General features: G+C 34.4%; 1 protein-coding gene across 1 annotated transcript in view; it reads right to left on the reverse strand.

Annotated features, from left to right (window-relative positions):
* Positions 1-23058, reverse strand: part of KPNA4 (karyopherin subunit alpha 4) — a 52587-nt gene that overhangs the window by 14847 nt on the left and 14682 nt on the right. The window contains exons 2-11 of the mRNA XM_024124292.3: positions 15202-15246; positions 14281-14370; positions 14142-14171; positions 13995-14047; positions 11020-11115; positions 10413-10498; positions 8453-8539; positions 6465-6634; positions 6315-6359; positions 3027-3158 (exon numbers count right to left, since the gene is read on the reverse strand). Coding sequence (XP_023980060.1) covers positions 3027-3158; positions 6315-6359; positions 6465-6634; positions 8453-8539; positions 10413-10498; positions 11020-11115; positions 13995-14047; positions 14142-14171; positions 14281-14370; positions 15202-15246 — 834 coding nt within the window. The remainder of the gene's footprint in view (positions 1-3026; positions 3159-6314; positions 6360-6464; positions 6635-8452; positions 8540-10412; positions 10499-11019; positions 11116-13994; positions 14048-14141; positions 14172-14280; positions 14371-15201; positions 15247-23058) is intronic.

A 23058-nucleotide genomic window follows, 5' to 3' on the forward strand; every position in this document is an offset into this window, starting at 1 on the left:
GGCCCGTGAGCCATGGCCGCTGAGCCTGCGCGTCCGGAGCCTGTGCTCCGCAACGGGAGAAGCCACAACAGTGAGAGGCCCGCGTACCGCAAAAAAAATAATAAAAAATAAAATAAAATAAAATTAGGTTTCTGGGACCTCCCTGGTGGTGCAGTGGTTAAGATTCCACGCTCCCAATGCAGGGGACCTGGGTTTGATCCCTGGTCGGGAACTAGACCCCACACGCATGCCACAACTAAGGAGCCCTCGAGCCGCAACTAAGAGCCCACATGCCACAATTAAGGAGCCCACCAGCTGCAACTAAGACCCAGCACAACCAAATAAATAAATAAATAAATGTTAAAATTGGGTTGCCTTTTTTTTTGTTGAGTTTCGAGTTCTTTATGTATTTTGGAACACTAATACCTCTTCATATATATGATTTTCAAACATTCTCTTCCATTCTGTAGGTTGTCTTTTCACTTTCTTGATGGTTTCCTTAGAAGTTTTTAATTTTGAAGTCCAATTTATCTATTTTTTCCTTAGTTGCTTGTGGTGTCATATCTAAGAAACTACTGCCTAATCTGAGGTTATGAAGATTTATGCCTGTGTTTTCTTCTAAGAGGTTTATACTTCTGAATGTTACATTAAGCTGTTTGATTCATTTTGAGTTAATTTTTTAAAAATATGGTGTGAAGTAGGGCTCCAACTGCATTCGTTTTTGTTTGTTTTTTGTTTTTTTTTGCCAGTACACGGGCCTCTCACTGTTGTGGCCTCTCCCGCTGCAGAGCACAGGCTCCGGATGCGCAGGCGCAGTGGCCATGGCTCACTGGCCCAGCCGCTCCGCGGCATGTGGGATCTTCCCAGACCGGGGCACAAACCCGTGTCCCCTGCATCGGCAGGCGGACTCTCAACCACTGAGCCACCAGGGAAGCCCCCAACTTCATTCTTTTACATATGGATATCCAGTAGCCTCAGCACCATTTGCTGAAAAGACTATTCTTTGCTCACTGAATTTTCTTGCACCCTTGTTGAAAATCAACTGATCATAAATGTGTAAGTTTACTTCTAGACTCTTGATTCTATTTCACTGATCAATATGTCTATCCTTATGCTAGAATCACAAGGTTTTGTTTTCTCTAGCTTTGTAGTCAAGTTTTGAAGTGAGAAGTCCCCAAACTTGGTTTTTTTTCAAGATTGCTTTGGCTATTTCTGGGTCCATTGCATTTCCATATGGATTTTAACAGGAATTGCATTTAATCTGTAGATAAATTTGGGAAGCACTGCCATCCTAATAATACTGAATCTTCCAATCCACGAACATGGATATCTTTCCACTGATTCAGGTCTTGTTCAACTTCTTTCAAAAACGTTTTGTAGTGGCCTAGCTTCTTTAACAAATAAATTTAACAGGGGAAAGAAAAAAAGGAGAAGAAAGTTGTTTGAATACTGATTTGGTCAAATTGTGAAAAGGAAAACAAAAATGAGGCAATAAGTAAAATTCGGATACTGACTGGATTTTAACATTACGGTTTCCTAAAGTGCTCTAATGGTATTGTGAATATGTTAAAAAAAAAAGTCTTACTTTTTAGAGCTGAAACCTGGGTGAAATTAGACAATATCTGGAATATGTATCAAAATAATTTGGTGGGAAAGTAGAGATATAGAGGAAACCTACATAGTTCATTACATTATTCTTTCTATGTTCCTAAATTATGGCATGAAAGCTGAAAAAGTTTTAAAAAATCTCTATTAGTTACCAGGTAAAGTACAGAACATTAACTTTCCTTGAGAGTTGGCTCAAGTGAAAGTCCAAGCCCTATTTTCTCAATAAAGTCCAGTATTAAAACTGAAGATGCATTCTGAAAAAACAAAAACAAAATGCAAACCAAAAACCTATACCAAGACATAAGTACCACACTTAAGAAATGCAAACTTTGTAAGAATCTAGTAGGAATATTTAAAATAAACCACAAATAACCCTAAATGACAAATTATTCTATTAATCAATTCTTCTGAATTTAGCTAAGTGTTCCCTCTTTTCTTTAAAGTGCTTTAAATTTTATAGCAGTGGGTCTCCATTTTGACAGTACATGAATATAACCTAAAGAGCTTTTTAAAGCCCAGGTTTCTAGGAAATATCCAGATTTACTGAAACAGAATTTCTAGGAGTAGAGCAAGGGAAATACACTAATTTTTTTTCTTTAGGCTTCCCACAGCTGATTTTATTGTCCAGCCATGGCTGAGAAATAGTGAATCAGGTTAACAGCTTTCCTTATGCTATTATTGTGCTTTATAAGCTCTTAGTCATTCTAAGATTAAAGCATGCAATTTACCTCAGAAGGATAGGGAGAGCTTGCTGCTTGCTGCATCTCCCTTTACCACCGTAGTTTGACAGCTACTGCTTATAATATTTGTGTGAACTTCTCACCTTCTCTTTTTTGGCTCTTTCTAGATGCAGATTCTTTGGGATAAATATTTATATGGAAGGATTTTAAAATAATAAAACAAAACAAAATTAAAGAAAAAGATTTTAAATAACGGAGAGAAGACAATTTAGGAAGCCCCTAAGCAGCACATTTCAGTACAAAGCCTTTATCACAGTGCCAGTGAAGCTAAGCATTAACTAAACTTGCCAGGTGCAGTGAAGGAGAATAAAAAAGGACAGCTGTTGGGGGGAAGAGTGGGGGGAAGGAGCAGGAGAGTGGAAGAAGAAAAATTGGAAAAGTAGGAAAAATAATCAGTACTTGTTTCAGATGCTACCCAAGTTGCTATATGAACTGCCCTGGTCTACGTTAGCAATCAGTAATTTACAAAGAAGTCAACTTGGCTTTTTTAGGGGGGCGGGGGGGGGGGGGAGGAGGAGGTTCTTGTAGTAATCTATCTCATTTTCTCCATCTTTAAAATGGGGATATAATAACTCACTCTTTTCATCGCAGATATGTTGTTATTAGGCTAAAAAAATACTTCACACTATTGACATTACCCATGTTCAAATGTCACACTTAAAGCAAACAGTGACATGTTTTTATCAATAAAAAACTCACCTGAACCTTAACTTCCTGGTGGCTGAGCAGAGGAACCAAATGAGGGACTATTCCAGAGTCTATTACCATCTGTATCTGTTCGTTGCCAGCATCAGTAAGGTAAGAGAGGGCCCAGACCGTATCTACCAATATCTAATGAATAAAAAAAATTCAAATAGCCTTTGAATATTTTCTCATTTCAAAAATTCTTAACCATATGGACTAACCTATGATTGTTCTACTATCTTCTTTCTTCCCTTTTCTCTAACCTAAATTCACTGGAATCAATCTTCTCTATTATACTAAGCATCATCATCTATGAATGTCTCTAACAAGTGTGTGCATCTTCTAGCCATATTTAGGTTATTTAGGTTAATTATGATCTTGTTCACAGATTGGTATCCACTCTTAACTCACAAAGATACAAACACACTACATAGCACATAAAATATAAGAAAAAGACATTCTCCTTCCCAAATGCTCAGATTGAGGGATACTAGGTCCAAGGACACTGTGATAAACGCATGTAGTTGGAAAGAGTGTATGTATCCAACATACACAGTGGTTCAAAACATCTGGGCTAGGTGAATATATTCAAGGTGTTCTCACATCAATACCGTGTCGGTAGGTCTAAAGCCAATACTCCAGTATTAGGATTATAGTACTTTCATCTTTTCCAACCAGTTTGCTTTGCCTTATAAAACCAGAGGCAACTTCCCAAATAGAAATCTCCCACAGCTGCAGATCAAGACATTAAAAGCAACCATAGGTCAACTTGTGAGACCTATAATCAAAAAACATGTTCTAGTTAAAAAACAAAAAAAAAACAACAAACTAAAAAACCCCAAAAAACCAACCAAACAAAACTATAACTTACATCAGCTGCCAAAAGTACTTAAAAAAAAAAAAAGCCTCTGTAATTAACTTATAATGATTATATTTCAAAGTACAACAGGCCATTGTGTTTCTTCTTTCTTTGTATGTGAAGTCCTAATTAGAAGTTATAGCCAAAACGAAGAATGACAAACAACTGTTAAACTGCTAAATAATACAATTATTGACAAAGACACAGTAATAAATAATTGTGCCTGAAACTTTACTTCCGAAAGCCTTTCTGGAATATGAACTCTGTGTCAAAAGACAAACCAGAAAAGTCTGAAACCTTTAAATTCTAAATCAATGATATGTTTAAAACATCCAAGAAGCTCCTAGAAGAAAATAGCACTTTGCTGTTTTTCCTTTCAGAAATTCAAGAAAGCACTATGGATATTTTTAATGTAAAACGAAGACACCGAATGAAAAATTCACACACATAAAGTGGTATCAAAATATGTGAGACAACTAAATTTCAACTTACAAAAGTAACTTTTTTTTTGCCAAAATTTGTAGATATAGGCAAAAAAACTTCAAGTTACTTGTGCATGTAAGATCCAGATATATTTTTTTAAAAAGGCCCAATACTAAACATGTCATTAATATGCTCACATCAAAATCACAATTTAAATCAGACCTGATCTCATATGCACTTTTTGCGTCAGCAAAGTTAAGTCTATGATAAGTTTACTAATTACAACTAGAGTGTAATTTCAATGTTTTCACTTATGGTTTGTGGAAGCAGTTTCGTTATTTTATTTTTTTTATTTCTTTGATGGCCTGATTTAAGAACTTGCTCCTAAGTGTTAACCTAAGAAGATTTCATGTTTAGTAAACATTATTGCTTAGTAAACAATATTACTAATGCTACTAAAAAAGAACAATGCAAACTGGCTTGAGAAATTCAAGATATATCAAGAGCAAGAAAAACGGAGTTACAATCTCAAATGGATTGGGGTAAACAAGTGGAAAGAACACAATACATCTCTGAATAAGGTCACCCAAGATGTCTAGTTTTCCAGAAGAGTTATAAACTTTGAGATTAATCTTTCTTGGAAATCTTTTAATAAAAGTAAAATAAAAAAACTGTAATTTAATCAAAGAATTTGGCTATAAGCCAAAACCAAAATTTGTTTACATGTGTGGTTTTTTCTTTTTTTTTTTGGTATGCAAGCCTCTCACTGTTGTAGCCTCTCCCGTTGCGGAGCACAGGCTCCGGACGCGCAGGCTCAGCGGCCATGGCTCACGGGCCCAGCCGCTCCGCGGCATGTGGGATCTTCCCGGACCGGGGCACGAACCCGCGTCCCCTGCATCGGCAGGCGGACTTTCAACCACTGCGCCACCAGGGAAGCCCATGTGTGTGTTTTTTTTGCTTGTTTGTTTTTTAAACACCCTAGATTATCTGGAGCTGGAAAAAATATCTTTAGGACAAAGATCATGTTCATCTAATGAGTATCAAGCACATTATGTCACTGCTTGATGTAGTATAATTCTAACTTTAATTTGTTCCATATCTTTACAGAGATCCTGGCAAAAGGGTATTAATACCCTAGAAACTGTGAAGGAATGAAGCAGCTTGTCAGACACTGATCATACCAAACTGTGTTTTTAAAGACCTACACAAGGTTCTGATTGTTACTATGCGTTTTATCCATGTGATTTTCTTTTACCCATTATATTCCTAGCTCTTCTAACACAATGAAGGCTAGACTGAATTTATAAGCAGTTACGGCAGTTTCCCACTCATTCATACCTCCTGAGTTGCTTTCTCTTTTGCTCTCTGTGTTAGTAAATATGAGTAGTATATATTTATTATGTTTAAAATCTAGTCTGCACTGATTTTTTTCCTTTTTGTTTGTATACTCAAGAATTATCTCCACACCAAGTGAAGCCATTACCAAAGTCACTATAAATGAATTAATAGAGTAAAAATGAAATTACAGACCAACTGATATTCATGGTTTGGTGTAAGAATGGTATATGAATACAAACCCATGCATAAAGGCACAAATATTCCTTTTTTACCTTTCGAAAAATAATACCACTAGGTGTAAGTGTTCTCTCAATGGCCAGCTGTCAAAATAAGCTTTCATAAAAAGCTCATGAACAATCAAAGATAAAATCTTAGTGAGAGAGATTACTAACTGGCAACTTTAAGAACTTCCAATGTCAGTTTTCACAACACTAATATATAATATATGCACATACATTACTGCCCAGACCAAAATAACAGGCTTGATTTCTTCACTGAAATTATATATTGTGATATGGGTAAACACAGAGAAAATATAAAATACCAAACTATGTATTGCAGCTCCTGAAATGAAAAAATTTGATAGAGTACACTGACATAATGTCATTTTCTCCCCTATGTCACAGGGACAAGCCCTAACCATATATACATATAAAAATATATGATGGGAAGCGTTTACTCACATTTACGTCTGTGTGATGAATTAAAACACAAAGAGCTGGAAGAATCTGAAGAGAGAAATATATAGATTTTTAAATATACACAGATAAAAACATACACATAATGATATCTACTTTACTTTAAAAGAAAACAAAAACAAAAATACTTGTTACCTCCTGAATGGTTTCCATTGGGGGTGGTGGGTCTTTGTGGCGACATAAGTTGACCATAACCCAAGTAACATTTCTTAAGAATGTTATAGGAATAGATGGACTTATGAAGGAAAGTAAAGGTTTCACAACTCCAAGACTTATGACATAATCTCTACACTGTGGCCCATCACCTGTAGGAAGAAGGATTTATTAACTCAATACAATAAGCAACTCAGAAAACGTAAAGCACTGGGTTCAATATGCTACTTCCTGTATTTGAACCAAGTACACTATTTCGTTTTATGTGAAAGTTTTAGACAATAATAACCTAGTTCACATTTTAGGTCTTTGAGCCAAGAGAAGCAAGATAAGGTACTAAGATTTTTTGCACATTATTCATGTATTCAGGTTTATATGCTGTTCACCCTAAAATGTTTTTACACCATCTAAAAGCCTCAGTAAGGCTTTAAAGTACTTTGTGAACACAGAATTGTTGCTTTTTCTCTTCTCTCTCAATGGTACTCTAAGAAACTTTCATGTTATAAAAAGAGATATATTGAAATACCATTACAGAGAAAATATTTGTAGAATTTATACTGATGATCTAATATCAAAGCATAGAGAGTATTAACTATAAATTACTCTATACACTTAGAAACTATGTCTCAAAAAGGCAGGGGAGAGGGAACCAATACCCCTAGATCAGTGGTTCCCATAGTGATTTTGGGGCCCTATCCCAAATCTGCTGAAACAGAAACTCTGTGGGTCCAGGATTCTGTTTTAACAAGCCCTTAGAGTTTGAGAATCACTGCCCTAGAGAAAAGTGTCAAATTTAATTTCCTCTATCTAGAGCATCACTGTAATTTGTAGTATGAAAGCCACACTGAAGTATTACGTTCTGTAAGTGAAAACACTTTGCCCTGCACTGTGGTATTTGAAGATGCTTGTTCTTTTTGCATCCATGTATTCTAATTAATTCTATAATGTCACTGGAATTAAAAGCCAAAGATCAAGATGTTGTATTAATAGTTCTAAATCTACAATTTGGTATAAAAGTGAGGGACTCTGGATATACAAATGATAGCATTCCTAAGAGTAATATACCATATGCCAAGAACAGTTTATAGGGAAATTCTCCCATTTGAAAACTCACAATTGTGGAGCACTAACCATACCTTACCTTCCATCTTGGCCCCCAAAAGGGTAATAAAGAGGAGGTATATGAGAGCAAAACTGATTACTTCCATGCAAAAATTAAAACATCTGTGGCAAAAATAACTTTTAACATCATGGTACACAATACAGTTCAGACCCCAGATTTTTTCCATTCTCCAATGAAGAATAGATTTTTGAATTTTTGAGTTTGGGTAAAGTTAGGCTGTAGTTAAAAAACAAATTCTTGAAATATTGGAATTGTCTTTAATTATTCTTCCTACAGTTATTTATCAGAAAAAACTTGAAGGTATGGCAATCATGGTGGTCAACACTTAAGGAGACTGCCTATAAGGTACAGATACCACATGTACGATGATGACCTCATGATGATAGTGGATAACATTACTATATTTCATTGCACTAAAATCCACAAGAGATAAAAAAATTTCAATTTAGATTCTTCTCAGAACTGCTATTATAGAGAAAAATTTTGGTTTAAGTTTTGCCTCCTCCTTTTTTCTTAATATTTCCTAGGATAGTAAGAGAGTTGAGGAATAAAATGGACGAACATAATAAAGGGGAAAGAGGAAAATACTTAAATCACATACATATTTCATAATTATTCAAATAATTAAGAGTAGACTATATACAAAGAGATATAATGGTATCACAAGCAACAAAAATGTTCATTCTGTTTACTATGGGTTTATACTTAAACAGCTGTAATTTCTGTAAACTAGTTCATAAAAACTAGTACTAAAAAAGGCAAATTTCTTTTCAACTACTAGTAGTCATTTTTATTACATAGTACATGATAACGATTGTTGGACTAGTATTACAAGTTTTAGACAAACCTATGATATTTCCCAATGCCCACACTGCTTGCTCACAGACATTTTGATGGGGTGAATGGAGAAGCCTCAGGAAAAGTGGCACAGCATCTGAAGAAGGAAAACATAAGCTATCATTTAAGTTTGAAGATACTGTTATATATCAATTAAGTTTGAAGATACTGTTATATATCAATTATATTTCAATAAAATTGAAAGAAAAAAGGTTGAAAACACTATAATCTAAACCAAAAATCAAACTTGTTTCTATGCTGAAATCCCAAAAGAAAGAAACCTATCAAAAATATATTTAAAATATATCTTCATTCAATGATTTTCATTAGAATAACGGTAGTGGAAAATTTCCGGCTAGCAGACTATTCATCATCAAAGTGACGTTTTAATATACAGACAAATGTCAAATTAAGCTGATAAAATTTCATTCAGTTAAAACCGGATTTAATTCCAATTTCAAGAAATTAATTCCTTATAGATTAGCATTATCTTCAAATTTGAAAAAAACTCCAATTATTAAAATAACTTTTGAATACAGAAATTTAAAATAACATCATATGGGTCTTTAGCCAGGCCAGTGATTCCTGTGCCACGTGAAACCTTCTGAATCAGAAAATGATTCTGTTGCTTAACACAAGGAAAAACAAAGAGACGTTTAACAGAATAATACTGCACTGAACAAATGATTCTTCTATTTCTTTTCTTCCCTCTGATATTGCTCTGAAAAATGCTATTTGAGTACATGTAGATCAATCATGCTTACTTATAGTAAAAAGTAATTCATTTATCCATTACTTTTGGTATATTAAGACAGACTAGCAGTGTTAAAACAAATTCTAAGCCTCTTTCTAATCTTTAAGGAACACAAAAGAGAAAAGAAAAAGAGGGATTAAGACATTGTCTTGAGATCATAAAATTAGTCAACTATACAAAGCAAAACCAAAACAAAACAAACCCCAAAATCACCTGAACCCCAAATTAATCAGTTTTATTAAGTTTTAAGGAAATTATCTTTTCTATGTAATATTATAATACAAGTGTCTATATAATAAAATCCTCACTGATAACACTTTTGTTCCCTTTCAAAATCATGACAGTGCTTAAGATTTTAACAGGCTTAGACAATTATACTGCTTACATATTTGAAGGGGATTCTGAAAGTACCTTCTTTAAAATTATTAATTTCTTTGTTTAGTAGAAGAATCAAATAGTACTTATGAAAATAATTCAAGTTATTACTTTCAATAATTATTTCCCACTTACATTTCTTGGAACATAAAAAGCAACCAATCCTATAATAACAATGAAAAAAAAATTTCAAGCCATTCTCTAAAGTAGGACTACTTTATAAAAGAAGATTTCTTTAAAATGTATAATGGACATCTCATTAACAGTGTCCAACAGGTAATATGGCAACAGGAAAAACACCTTTATTTATGTAATGTCCTACAAACACAATAATGTAACTACTACTATAATTACGAAATGTTCTCAGATTTAGAATCAAATGAATTTTTGGAAATAGAAAATGTCAGTCAATGGGACAAGATGATCAAAGTAACATACTTGAGTTGGCCTATTTCAACTACCTTATTTGTTACTGAATTCAAAATACTTGGGCTTCCCTGGTGGCGCAGTGGTTGAGAGTCCGCCTGCCAAGCAGGGGACACGGGTTCGTGCCCCGGTCCAGGAAGATCCCACATGCCGCGGAGCGGCTGGGCCTGTGAGCCATGGCCGCTGAGCCTGAGCGTCCGGAGCCTGTGCTCCGCAACAGGGAGAGGCCATAGCAGTGAGAGGCCCGCGTACCGCAAAAAACAAAACAAAACAAACAAAAAAAACCACCAAAAAACAAAAAAATACTTAATTACTTTATACTATAAATAGCTCTATTCTTTTAGGAAAAGTACTGAGTTTTTTAATTAACTTTTTTTTTGAAAATCACAATTTTGTCTCTTAATAACCAACTTACTGGACTGAACTACTGCTTGAGTTTGTTCAGAGGTTCCAGACGCAATGTTTGTCAAAGCCCATGCAGCTTCAAACTGTAAAGAAGGACTACAAAAAACAAATAATTTTAAACAGCAGGAATTTCTACATTGGCCCAAATATCTACCAACCACTCCTCCCCCTAGCATTTTAAAAGTATTAAATATTTTTATTCAAAAGATCTATGCACCCAGTACTTTTTTTTTTAACTTCCAATGACTATTTAAAATATCTCTTCGGTATAAAAAGCATACAACCTCCTCAGGTGTCCTTATTTTTAGTAAGAACTCTTTATTAAGATACCTGCACATTACTACCCAAACAGTTTTCTCAAGTACTTATCTGGCTAAACTAGTTCTTGCCCATTTTCAAAGCTTAAAAGTTAAACATATCATTCGCAAGTTCCCATTTGGTCTTTACTTTCCTCTCTTGGTGTAAACATACCTTACACTGTTTTTCACTTTGGCTTCTCAACTCCATCTTACAGCCCTTTTTTTTTTTTTTTTCTTTAAAGACCAAACTAACTACAAGAAAATCTTGTCTTCTGCAAAGGATACATCCTAAATTATTTCTTAAAATAATGTACTTACTTGTCATCTCTTTCAAGACAATGGACTAAAATAGGCAATATTCCAGATTTTATTAAGTCATCAATTGGTGGATTTCGATCACTGGACAAAAGCTTCCTATAAGAGATATAAACATACCCCTTGTGAAACTTAATGACATATAATTAAATTCAAATTCACATTTGACATATTACAATAAACTGAATATTTGGCACAAATACTCTTCCTGCAAGCTACTTTTTAAATTTACATAATGCAACCTTTTCTCTATTATAAAAAGATTAATTTATAAATTTTCAGAGATTATTAATAATTAGGAAAAAATGGTAAGACATGAACCACTTTTTTTTAAGTTAGGACAAAAGCAGATAGGATGCTGGTACAAGTTTATAGCTGATACTAGTGTCCAGTTCTTCATCCTACTCTATATACCAAATCAAAGGTCATAAAAGCTCAACAACATTCTCATAACAACTAAAGGAAATGAAATAAACACAGCAATACACAGGAAAATATCCAGAGAGATATTGGAGATACTAAGGTGAACAAGACAGACACATCCTTGCTCTCATGGAGCTTAGAGAGTAAAACAACAATACCTAGTACCCGTTTACACATATGGCAGACTGCAGTTTTAGCTGACAAAACCTAAATGTGGCCTAACACAAATCTTCACCCATTTGAATCCCCTGCACTACTGTATGAAGACAATGTTTAAGCAAGCTTAATCAGATTATTCCCCTATATAAACCAAGTGATGGCTGCTAATTTACTACCCTATCAGTGTAAACTCCTTGACCGAGTTTTTTACAACACTCCACAAATTGGCTCCATCTTATTTATCTAACTAATCTTATTCTCTGTAATTCAACAACAGGTCAGTTGTCTGTCCGACCATTTTAGTCTAATTTCTAGGCCCTTCAAATCCTATTCCCCACACTTGGAATGCTCTCTTTTTTGCCTATTCAAACTCTATCTTTTCAAGTTAAATGTTTTCAAAATACCCTCTCTGAATTCCGAGAATATATACATGGCATATGGCTACATTCGCTGTTGAGTATCACTATTTTTAATATAGTTTTGCTTTCCCGATTAGGTTCTAAACTTCTTACAAAGCAGTAATTATTCCACATGCTTCTTCACAGTATTTTCCGTAATAAATGGTACGATTCTTTGCACAACACAGGAAATTAACCCAGTCTTTCTTAATCAAGGTTTCAAATTTAATAAAAGAAATTATTTTTTATTACTTCAGTGAGGTCATTCTTAAAAGAGAAATGTCCCTTTTTCTTTGACTGTAAAATGGTGCATACAATATCTACAATGTATCATCAGTTTGGTGACACTGTCTTGCTCTGTGCTAAGGTGCCAGTAGTTTACCCACAGTTGCTTCTGCAACAACCATGTGAATGTTAACACAGTAAAAACAACAACAAAAAAGGCAAATAAAGTCTTAGAATTATTGTGAAAATAATACTCCCTGAAGTTATCCCAAGCTCTCCTAGGGATCCACACACTATATTTTGAGATCCCCTGCCTTAGGAGCCTTAGGGCTTTAATTATCTTACAGAACTCATGTTGAGAAGAGCTGCTCCAATACTATAATCAACTCTGACAATGGTGAGCATAATGTATCAATTTCTTAATCATTCTTCCTATTAACATTAATTTGCCATTTTGAGATGTGAAAACTTCTGTGATTTTCTTCCTACATAGCAAAGTCCTCTCTAAGAAGTTCTTCTACCTGTGGTGGGCAACACTTTAATTCTATAATTTCCATATGTGTTCTAGGTCATTTAAAGTGAATACACAAAAGTAGGAAAGTCTAATACATATAAAAGGGACTCATGCACTGGATAAGATATTATATAAAACTGTGAAGTTTTTTTTCACTTTAAAATTCTGTAACTAGAATCAATTTCTTCCTTAAGTGTCTCTTTCCTACAATTACAACATAGGGTGTTATTCTTTTATTTATAAAAAAACAAAGAGGGCTTCCCTGATGGCACAGTGGTTAAGAACCCGTCTGCCAATGCAGGAGGCATGGGTTCAAGCCCTGGTCCAGGATGATCCCACATGCTGCGGAGCAACTAAGCCCATGCGCCACAACTACTGAGCCTGCGCTCTAGAGCCCACGAGCCACAACTACTGAGCCCATGTGCCACAACTACTGAAGCCCGCGTGCCCTAGAGCCCGTGCTCTGCAACAAGAGAAGCCACCGCAATGAGAAGCCTGCACACTGCAATGAAGAGTAGCCCCTGCTCACCGCAACTAGAGAAAGCCCGCGTGCAGCAACGAAGACCCAATGCAGCCAAAAATAAATAAATTAAATTAATTAATTAAAAAACCCCAAAGAAACCACTATATTGTACTATGATACAACCATGTCTTCCCCAAGCTATTTATTAATACAAATGTCTCAGTAATAATTTTTTGTTTTTCCCTTAAAATATGAGTGTATAGGTTTTATAACAGAAATGTGCAAAAGTAACTAAATATTCTTACATTGAGTGAGAAGTGGGAGTCTCTGTAGCCCTAAATCTTAATGTGTACTTCCCTGTACACTGCTACAGTAAGCTTTAATTCAATTCATTGTTTGATCAATATGAGGACTGTGAGAAGAATTAGCTACCTGAGCAGGATTTGATGAATCTGACTTTTAATAAAACTAAATACCTATTAATCAGTAAAAGGTAAAAAGCTTTATAAATAATGTTTTTCTATTAGTCTATAGCAATACCCTGTCAAATCAACTTTTCCCTAGCATTTGTACCTATTAGCCACACTAAAGCCTCAATGTATTAGTGAGTTTAGAAAATTGCTAATTTTAATACTCTAAATCAGAGAATAATTTTGAAAATAAATTCAGTTGGTCTATGACTGTTCTTTATTGTTTGTCATCAAAGTTAATATAAGAAACAGGACTACTATATAGTGAAAACCCAAACGAGAACTCCTGTGTAAGTTACAAAATATGTCCTTAAAATTTAACTTACCTAGCAGCTTGAACTGCACTTAACTGAATTCCTTGGTTATCACTTGAAGCATTCTATAAAAAACAAAACAATTTTTGATGCAGATACACAGTAATTAGTTGTTAAGTCCAAGAAATACAAATGAAAAGGGGGGGAAACTCAACTTACTTGAACAATAGCTTCTAGAGAGGTATTTTGCTGGGAAAAAAGTTAGAGAAAACCAAGTTAAAAAATCACCTTGTAATTCTGTATTTATGTAAAAATTTTTCACTGGTATTTTTAAATTACCAGAATAACAATTACTTACCACTCTATAATCACCATCTATGTCAGAGTCTTCACAGATATCTTCATGTGGTACATTCCTTCTCTTTAAGAGATGTTCATCTCTTTTATTCTTTAAAAAAATAAAACTTCAGTTAAATTTTAAAAAGCTAAATACTTTCATACAAAGGTTAGGCAGTCCTGTGCCTACAAAAAAACATGAAGTGACTTTTAAAAGTAAAATGCTAATGCAGAAAATTAAACCAAATTGTGAATTAAACACTTAAGCAACACTAATTTGAGCCCCAAACCCCAAATATTACATTTTTTAATGAACCGTGAACAATGTAAAAATAAACTAAAAAACAAAATAATTTGATTTAAAAAGATAGTGTACAGTTTAAGCCAGAACCAAACATACATATTTATTTAAAAGTACTAAACCATTTTATACATCATCTGGGAGCTTCTCTTTATCACCTAAAAACAAAGTCAAAGCAAAAGTTGGGCAGTTCAAAATCAGACAAAAATCAACAATACCTTACAAAACTTAAAGGCCACTTGAATTTCACTAAAAATGTTTGGGACAAACTTAAAAATATATTCTCAACTAACCTACTTTAATACTTGAAACGTTGATGAAATTTTTAAGTACCAAGTTCCTTCTATGGAGTAATTACTACTGTAAATAGCAGAACTATTTAGTATGACATACACTTTATATAAATCATTTAAAATTACAGAAGAAAAAAATCATTTGATAATGTATTTATCTATATTTGGATAGTGGACAAACTATCTTGTCAACTTCAAGAGCTTGTCACATTTAGTCAATCTTTCCATTTTCAAAAGAAAAAGAAATGCAAATTAAGCACTTGAGATTAATATATGTTTGCTAATTTCTCTATACGCTGTAAGGTTGTTAGAATTATGCTTGCAAGTACCCAATATTAATCAGGCTCACCTTCCTTAATTCAACTACAACTTCATTTCGTTGTCTTCTCATAGTCTACAAGAAATTAAAGAAAACTATTTTTAAAAAATCACCTCAGATACCATCACCCAGAGAAAACTGATATTAACATTTTAATGTACATCCCCTTATCTTTTCTTCTACTCGTATATATACAGTCATATTTTACTCATAATAAAGATTATATTATATAGATGATTTCCTATCTTCATTTCATACATTCTCAAATACTGAACATCACTTTGAAATTATTAATGGAGCTATAATATTGGATATACATAAAAATTTTAAACTGTAACGTAAGAATTATTAAGAACACAAAGGTACAAAGAATAAAAGAACCCATAATCTCACACCCTATATGAACTTCCTATTTAAAAAGTAATATATATACAAGGTAATCTCACCCCCCATATGAACTCCCTATTTAAAAACTAATATATGTATAAGGTTAGTAAATGCAACTGCTTTAAAAAAGCAGGAGTGGGGGAAGGGGAGAGAACCTTCCTGCCCATTCATAGTTTCTTTCTCTAAAGGTAAACATTGTTAGATTTACTATGATTTTGACACACTTATCTATTTATTCTGATCTTCACCTTATTTTTGTTTATTTATTTAAAAATCTTAAAGATCTTCCATGGTGGTATTGGCAGATCTATTTCATTCTTCCTAAGAAGCACATTAATTATTCTACCACATACTGTAACCATTCTGTTTTTTAAAGTGTTTTTCTCATTTTAAAGTTACCTAACATAGAGGACTTCCCTGGTGGTGCAGTGGTTAAGAACCGGCCTGACAATGCAGGGGACACGGGTTCGAGCCCTGGTCCGGGAAGATCCCATATGCCACGGAACAACTAAGCCCGTGTGCCACAACTACTAGGTCTGCATTCTAGAGCCCGCGTGCCACAACTACTGAAGCCTGTGAGCCTAGAGCCTGTGCTCCGCAACAAGAGAAGCCACCACAATAAAGAGTAGCCCTCGTTCACTGCAACTAGAGAAAGCCCAATGCACTGGATAAGATATTAGATGAAACATATTTTGCAACAATAATCTGATTTTTATTGGTGGTGACAAAAATCACAGGTAACTTTAATAACTACTGAGGTTTATTGGCTACATTATTAACTGAAGGGAATACTGTTTCAGTTAGAAGTTAGTGAAAACAAAGATGTAATTAATTTTTTTCTAAGTTCCCGGGACCTCCTGAATTCCACCCATAGACTCCATGGGAATAAGGACTCAGTAAAGAACTCCTTTCTCCTTTTTATAACTCCTTTCTAAAAAGTCAATCAGGTCATGTTACTCCCCTCTTTAAAACCATCCAATGGCTCTCCACTCTGGAGTAAATGCCCAGTCATTATAATGGTTTAAGTCTTCCCACCTCACCCCCTCCCTGGTTACCACCTCTAAGATCTCAGCTCCTATCACTCTCTCCATTCATTCTGCTGTACCCTCACTAACTTTGCTATTCCTCTAATGCACTGGAAATTCTCTCTTCAAGGCCTTTTCTAATACACTATACAGCAACTGCTACGAAAATGGACTCCGAGCTCCCAATGCAGGGGGCCTGGGTTTGATCCCTGGTCAGGGAACTAGATCCTGCATGCATGTTGCAACTAAGAAGCCTGCATGCTGCAACTAAGAAGCCTGATGCCGCAACTAAGACCTAGTGCAGCCTAAATAAATAAATAAATAAATAAATAAATAAATAATATTAAAATAAAATAAAAATACCAAGACAATTAAAAAATACTAATAAGATAGGATGCAAAATGAATAAAAATAATTAGACAAATATTACAACAAGAGTTTCAATATTCACCAGTTTAATCATTACAGCCTTTAAGAAGTAAGAAGAAATATTTTTCTTTTTACAAGTAAGGAAACTGAGGTTTAGAGAAGAAGTTAAACTACTTGGCCAATGGCTAGAAATGGGACAGCCAGGATTAGAATTCAGACAGCCTCATACAAAGTCAATTAACCACTATGTCATATTGTCTCCCACAAGTCTTAAAGTCAAATAGAGTTCAAGCCAATTTTAGAACCTATGGTTCATTCCAAAGCAAAAGTACTATTATCAAGACAATGCACTTTCACTGTATCACAATACAAAAACAATAAATAACTCAAATAAACAATAACATAAAACTATGTCCTGTTTTTCACAGAAAATAAAATCTGCAAAATGTACTACTTAAAAGATTTGTTCAGTAAAAGGTAGACTTTTGAGGGACAGAGATTATTTCTAGTCTAGTCTCTAATCCCATCTAAAGAAGTGGGATTAATGTACAATGAATGGGCTTTAACTTCTTAATAAAGCAAACTATTAATAAATCCTAAACAACTGCTATATATTGACCTAAATATTTATTTACACACAATTTTTCCCCATTTTTGTGCATCTTACTTATTAAATTTGGAGTTTCTGATAATTTGAAACTCTTAATAAAGGATTTATCAAAACAATTTAGCACTCTAGTTGCTGTGACATAAGCTTTGGGCTATTACTATCCACAGAAACATTTGCAAAATAAAAGAACTGACAACCTCTTTATAATAGAGTAAGAAAGAGTTTTCTTCTCTTGACAGAAAGCTGTTACCTCCAAGGTAAAGAGAAGATTAAATGAAATAGTAAGATAGAAAGATATCCTACGCAACAACCTGGCAGCATTTACCCATGTTTTTTATTGCAAAAAACAAAGTGTCTTAAAAGTGATATTAGATATTTAGACATTTTCAAATCACAACCCCATCTCGAATCAAGAAGGACTTTTATTTCTCTAAGGTCTCATGAAAGGGATATACAAGGCTTCTTTTTCTAAATCTTAACTTATCTTAAAGAGCAGGGTTTTTACATACTACATACAAATATAATAGTTCTGGATTCGCATGACTTAACTGATGCAGTAAGCTGTCAATCAGAATTCCAAAAGGCTGCCAAACTGGCCAAAGGCTTATTTATAGGCCAAAGACCATCTAAAAAGCAAAGGCTGTAGAGGGTGCCTGCTTCCAGCCCCCCACCCCCAATAAAGAGTAGAGTTCAGGCTGCTCTGATCATCCAGAATTTTTATATTTCTTTGCTTGTAATACAGCTTCAAAGTTCTAAATTCAGGCAAAAGGGAATAAGAAATTGTCAAAAAATTCAAACAAGTAAATCTTACAGAACACAGAATGATATTTCCATTTAATAGGTATGTAGTTTTTAAAACTAACAAATAATTACTATGTATCCATTACTGTGCTAGGTTCTGGGGATTAATTACTTTCTCTGCTCCAATGGGGTGAAAAGTAGAGTACTTTCTTTCCAATTTATGGCTGGTTGATTTCTAAGTCACTTTTTATCCATATAATATACTGTTTTCTTTAAAACTTTAAAAACTATTAATTTAAGATATGATGATGTAATAATTTACTGTATGAAACGGAATGGTTTAAATTTTCTTGAGTAAAAAGTTAGGGTTTAGGTCAGTAAGGACTCAGTAAGTCTTACTAGAGAAAAACGTTTAAAGAAAATTCTAAAGTTAGTCACTCAAAGGTAAGGGATATAATACTTTGATTTTATTTCACCCAGCCTGTCATTTTTACCTTAGGAATACTGATACTTAGGTAATAGCACAAAAAAGCAAAAGAGTAAAAAAATTTATCAGGCATAATAAGATCTTTTGTGAAGTGATGAGCTATATTTTAAAATTGGTATGTAGTAATGTTAGCACAACTCTGAAAATTTGCTAAAAATCATTTAATTGTATACTTAAAATGTGTGAATTTTATGCAAAGTAAACTATATCCCAATAAAGCAGTTTTTAAAAAGTTACACACACACACACACAGAAATCCTGCCCCCAATGTGGATTACTACTGTATTACTACTTAGAGCCTGCTAAAAAGCACACACTCAATTATTCAAATATTTAGTAATCACCTACTTGCCAATCTTGAGAAATACAAGGATGGACCAGACATAGCATATCCATGGCCTTAAGGAGGTAGTACTCTTATGACAAAAAAATACAATTTAATAAAATAGTAATAAGGTCTAATACTTAGCAAACACTGGGTGCCAAACACCATTCTAAATATGTTACTTGACTTTATTCATTTAAATATATGTAATGTGTTATAATGTGCATACTAATCTTAACAGCAGAGAGACTATGTAATAAAGATGAAATATAAGCTGATGAAATATAAGCTGAATCTTTAAGACTGAATGGAAATTCAGTTAGAGACAGGCACTTCAGGTAGAAAACAGAGCATATACAAAAAGAGAATTAAAAGTGAGTTACTAGTGTTTTCAACCTATATAACCATCGTATCCTAACCATAAGTACAAGAGCTGTTTAACCCAATAAATATGGTAAACCAAATGCTAAAAATAAATAACTATAAAAGTCTGTTTTCCCATTCTTTACCTATTTCTCCCTCCTCTCATCTCCACTTGTTGATCTCTCCAGCAGCAGTCATTATGGTGCTTATTTATGCCTTTGCCAAATAGCATATGTTGTTAAATTGCAGGTGATTATCAAATAAATTCCAACTTCACATTTATGACAATAAAAAGTTAAATGCTTAATGTTAAATGCTTAACGTTATATGCTTGCTCAAACTGTGGATTTATTTCTCAGCGATACTATTTAATAGCAGCAGTAGGAGAGAAAAGCTCTAATTAGCACTACTAGTAATAGACAAAAGTCTTCATAAGCAGAACCAAGTTCCTATCTCTGACAAGTAAAAACATGAATGGAGGTTGAGTATAAAAGAAGTTTAAAAGTAAATTCACTGTAGGAGGCCAGATTTAACCTTGGCAAGCTTTTGGACAAGTTTTAAGAAATAATTCGAATCTACAGATACCATACTTTAAAATGATCCACATGTAAATTATAAGCATTGAAATTTAACTTATTAAATTACATGAATGTACTTTATTAAAAATCACAAAGGGACTTCCCTAGTGGCACAGTGGTTAAGAGCCCACCTGCCAATGCTGGGGACACAGGTTCAAGCCCTGGTCCGGGAAGATCCCACATGTCATGGTGCAACTAAGCCCGTGTGCCACAACTACCGAGCCTGTGCTTTAGAGCCCATGAGCCACAACTACTGAGCCCATGCTCCACAACTACTGAAGCCCACGTGCTCTAGAGCCCGTGCTCTGCAACAAGAGAAGCCACCACAATGAGAAGCCCGCACACCGCAACAAAGAGTAGCCCCTGCTCACTGCAACTAGAGAAAGCCCACACGCAGCAACGAAAACCCAACACAGCCAAAAAATAAATTAAAAAAAAAAAAAGATAAAAATCACAAAAATGTTAGACACTGTTAATAGTTGTTAACTCTAAGGAATGGCATTACAGTAGAGTTTAACTATCTAATCAATATTCAAACAATAGGGAAATAAATTAAATTCAAAAGTTATACATATCTATTTGGAAAAGTTAGAAAACAAAGGTAAGAAGAAAAGGAAAAAGTTAAATTTCCTAAGTTTTCTATATTCACCTATATTGTACAAGAGGTGTATACACACACACACATAACAGAGGAGAAAATACAAGAATACATACATGTCTCCCCCAAGATGGGTAACTACCATATGGCTAAACTACTAGTATATGGCTACTAGTCCCAGCTCTACCTTTTATTACTGTCATCTTAGTCAAGTTACCATGTTTATGGGCATTAATTCCTTCATCTGTAGAGTGAAGGGATTCTAACATCTTTTATGTCTCAAAAATTTTATCAATGTTATCAACTTCAAAAAACAAAGTCACAAAAATGTTTTAAATTGCCATTAGTACAAGTTACTACCCATGGCAATAACATCTATGCTAAGAATACTGAGAAAGCCATAGCTCAAAATTGTAAACAATGAAAAGATTGTGTGGCTCTGGCATAGCTGCTCTGTGTTTTCACATTTTGCAGGGTTTTTTTGGCCTTAAATTATGCTGCAAATGCCAAAAGGACATGGAAATCATTGAGCTTTCAATAGATTTGGTAACAGAGATCATTACCAAACAAATGAACTCTGTGTGTATGTGTGTCTGTGCATGTGTGTTGCTGGCAAGGAGGAGGTGTTCAGCAGGGAAAGAAAAAAGGTTAAGAAATGACCATAAGTTTGGTGAGACACATATAACCAACCCTCTCAAAGATGGGAAATGCTGCAAGGTGAACTTTCAGAATCACATAGAAAGTGATTAAGGACAACACATAGAGAAACCTGTTATACCAAACAATACATGTTTGAATTTTATATGAGCAAAAGGGAAGGTACTCCCTTCTCTTTTAGAATGAGACTGATCAAATCCTGGCAAGAGTGATCATTTCTCTTCAAAGGTTTTGAGTACTTTATAGAAGAAATACAATTTCAGGAACTGACTGAATAACAAGTTGAAGAAAACATACGGGAAAGACATTGGGAAAAATTACGAAGAACAAGAAAGCAAATGAGATTCAACCAAGTTAAGGAAGTCAACAGAACCCAAGCTTTACAACACTGCTAAAGAAATCTGCTATCTCTGCTTATTTGGTGCATTCTCACATGAGAAAACCAATTATTTTTTCCATTTACAGAACAAGATCAGATTAAAATAAAACATGAAAAGCAGGAGATTAAGGAATATTTTCCTTGTACGTATATTTTATGAATATAATCAATTCAAATTCATGGTTTTGTTACAGAAAAATCTACACAAATATCATTGTAGGATTTTGTAAACTGGAAAAAATAGAAATCATTTAAACTATCTCATTTTATAGTGACTTGTCCAAGGCTCAGATCATCCTGGCCCCAGACCAATGTTCTTTATACCAGACCAATACTACCTTTTCATTCTAGGTCTGCTTCTGTTGCATATCTCTTCAAATAAGCTACTTTTCCTTCTTTTTCCTCAGCATTTTCAAAATATTAATTTTTCTTTGTGAACTTATGTTCAAAGACTTTCACAATGGCAACAGAAAAACTTCATTAAAAGGCAAATCACTGAATTACTTTACTAAAACACCATTTGAGAATCATTAACTCTAATTATGCTCACATACAAAACAGATGTGTACATCTACACAAAAAGCCAGTAATTCACCCAACAAATGTTCACTGACCATTATATACCATAAACTGCTCTCAGTGTTAAGGACACAGCAGGGAACAAAAGGATAAAAATCTCTGTCTTCAAAGAACCTAGTGTGGAGAAAGACAATAAATAAAACTAAAATATACAGTATGTTAGATAGTGACAAATATTAGAGAGAAAAAATATAAAGCCAAGAAAGTGGATTTTTTTTTAACTTTAAAAAAGATGTTTAAAAAATATTTATTTATTTGGCTCCTCCAGGTCTTAGCTGCAGCGTGCAGGATCTAGTTCCCTGACCAGTGATTGAACCTGGGGCCGCTGCATTGGGAGCGTGGAGTCTTAACCACTGAACCACCAGGAAAGTCCCAAGAAGAGGGATATTTTTAAGTAAAGACCTTAAGATGAGTAAACAAGCCATGCTGGTAATTTGGCAGAAAGTATTCAAGGCAGAGGAATTAGCAAGTAAAAAAGGACCAGACATAAGAGAAAAGGAAAGGCAAAGAGTCCAGGTGGCTGACATGCAATGAACAGCGGAGAAGGGAATGGATGGCCACTGTAAAGATTTTGGCATTTACTCTTAGTGCGACAGAAAGCCATTGATGGGTTTTGAGCAAAGGAGACATCATACTCTAACTTAAAACAGAATCACTGGGGCTTCCCTGGTGGCGCAGTGGTTGAGAATCTGCCTGGCAATGCAGGGGACACGGGTTCGAGCCCTGGTCTGGGAGGATCCCGCATGCCACGGAGCAACTAGGCCCATGAGCCACAACTACCGAACCTGC

This window comes from Physeter macrocephalus, chromosome 1 (genome assembly GCF_002837175.3).
Source record: "Physeter macrocephalus isolate SW-GA chromosome 1, ASM283717v5, whole genome shotgun sequence".
NCBI lineage: Eukaryota > Metazoa > Chordata > Mammalia > Artiodactyla > Physeteridae > Physeter > Physeter macrocephalus.